The 1,735-nt window shown below is 41.1% G+C and overlaps 1 protein-coding gene across 1 annotated transcript in view; it reads left to right on the top strand.

The window, feature by feature from the left end:
• capn1 (calpain 1) overlaps positions 1 to 1,735 on the top strand; it is a 31,248-nt gene that overhangs the window by 22,991 nt on the left and 6,522 nt on the right. Inside the window, exons 7-9 of the mRNA XM_005751966.2 lie at positions 6 to 80; positions 834 to 994; positions 1,523 to 1,683. Of these exons, the coding sequence (XP_005752023.2) occupies positions 6 to 80; positions 834 to 994; positions 1,523 to 1,683 (397 nt within the window). The remainder of the gene's footprint in view (positions 1 to 5; positions 81 to 833; positions 995 to 1,522; positions 1,684 to 1,735) is intronic.

The following is a 1,735-nucleotide window of genomic DNA, read 5'->3' as shown; positions in this document are numbered from 1 at the left end:
TTCAGCGCCAGAGAGTGGGACTCTATTGATCCGTCTGCCAGAAGTCGTCTCCAAAACCGCAGCGAGGATGGTGAATTCTGGTGAGTGTACGCGAGTGTTTTGCGCGTGAAACATTTGAGACTTGTCACTGGGGTGGCGGGTCTAATGTGGATTGTCTGTCCATCCAGAAGTAAAGTGCTGGGCAAAAGTCTCAAACCAGTCCTCATGTCTTCAAATTTTGCCAGGAAAATGGGAAATGGGTTGACTGATTTATTGAAATATGTGCTAACATGCTTGGAAATACTTACAATGGGGGGAAAAAAACATCTCAAATTTTCCCCCAAATCCTTCAGGATATACTGCGCAGCTAAAACATGGCAAGTCTTCAGCTCATAAGGTGCAAAAATATAATTTTGTGCTGTCAGACAGTGATATACTTGAGATGTTTTATAGATTCATTAAAGAAATGGGAACAATTTTGGTTTTTTTGTGACAGTCTCTTATGTCTAGACATAACACTGAGTCATCCCTTGCATGCCTTTTTAATGCTTAAATGATTTCGAGGTTAGTGTTAAGTGTCTTAATATTCCTCTGAAAAATAATCCAGTACAAGGGCTGAACTGAGAATGAAGAAGCCCATTGAAACATCTGCAGAGAGCCAGGAGAGCTAATGCTCACTTTAATGATGACAAAGTCTTCCTCTTTGGAAGCAAACTAAAAAGAAATGAGGGGTGGCTCAAGACTTTTGCACAGCACTGAAGTTGTTTGAATTGTCTGTTTTTCTTCAGCACTGAAACGAGGTTCCATCTTTGGACTTAATGATTGAAAACTAACGATAAAATCGAATCTTCCAGGATGTCATATACTGATTTTCTGCGTGAGTTCTCTCGTCTGGAGATCTGTAACCTGACGGCGGACGCCCTGCAGAACAGCCAGATGAAGAAATGGAGCTCCTCACTTTTTCAGGGGGAGTGGAGGAGAGGCAGCACAGCCGGAGGCTGCAGGAACTACCCAGGTAAGATTAGTGGTGCAAGTGAGAAGAAGGGGAAAATCGCAGGGTAGGACATGGACAGTTGTTGCATCTCACCAGACCCGTGTCTCGTGGTGTTTTAATTCTGCTTAATACAATTTTTACTTCAGGAATTTTTGTAATCAAAAAAGGCAAGTTGGAAGATTGAGTGAGGAAGGGATTGGGTTAACTTCCTGAAGGAATGTGAACCAGTGACTTCTATTTAAGCAATGAAACAATGTATTGTCTTTTAAAAGGTTTTGGAGATTCTCTACCAGTACATGCAGAAAATGGGACTGTTTTCAGGATTTACTGCAGTATAAATAGGTGTTAAGGGTTATGTGGTTATTGTCTCTTCACATGTGATGTATCTTGTTCATTTGTTTTTAATTATGATTATCTTTCACAGAAATGTCATTCAGTGTTTAATAAGACAGAGCAGGCTGTGCATTAGCTCACTTCGTTCCTTGTTACTGAACATCAGTTTATAGCCTGAAAAGGAAACACTTTAACTTTTTCATCTTTTGTCTCCAGCAAGTTTTTGGCTGAATCCTCAGTTCAAGATCATGCTGCAGAACCCAGACAAGCAGGGCAATCCAGACTGCAGCTTTGTGGTTGCCCTCATGCAAAAGGACCGCAGGAAGAAACGGCAAGAGGGCCAAGACATGGAGACCATCGGTTTTGCTCTGTACGAGGTTAGCAAAAAAAGTAGATTTATTTCTTATTGACTTCTTTCTTTCTTTCTTT

Source organism: Pundamilia nyererei, unplaced genomic scaffold (assembly GCF_000239375.1).
Source record: "Pundamilia nyererei isolate P.nyererei 1_Seehausen unplaced genomic scaffold, PunNye1.0 scaffold00336, whole genome shotgun sequence".
In the NCBI taxonomy this organism is placed as follows: domain Eukaryota; kingdom Metazoa; phylum Chordata; class Actinopteri; order Cichliformes; family Cichlidae; genus Pundamilia; species Pundamilia nyererei.
This window is presented reverse-complemented; position numbering and strand designations above follow the sequence as displayed.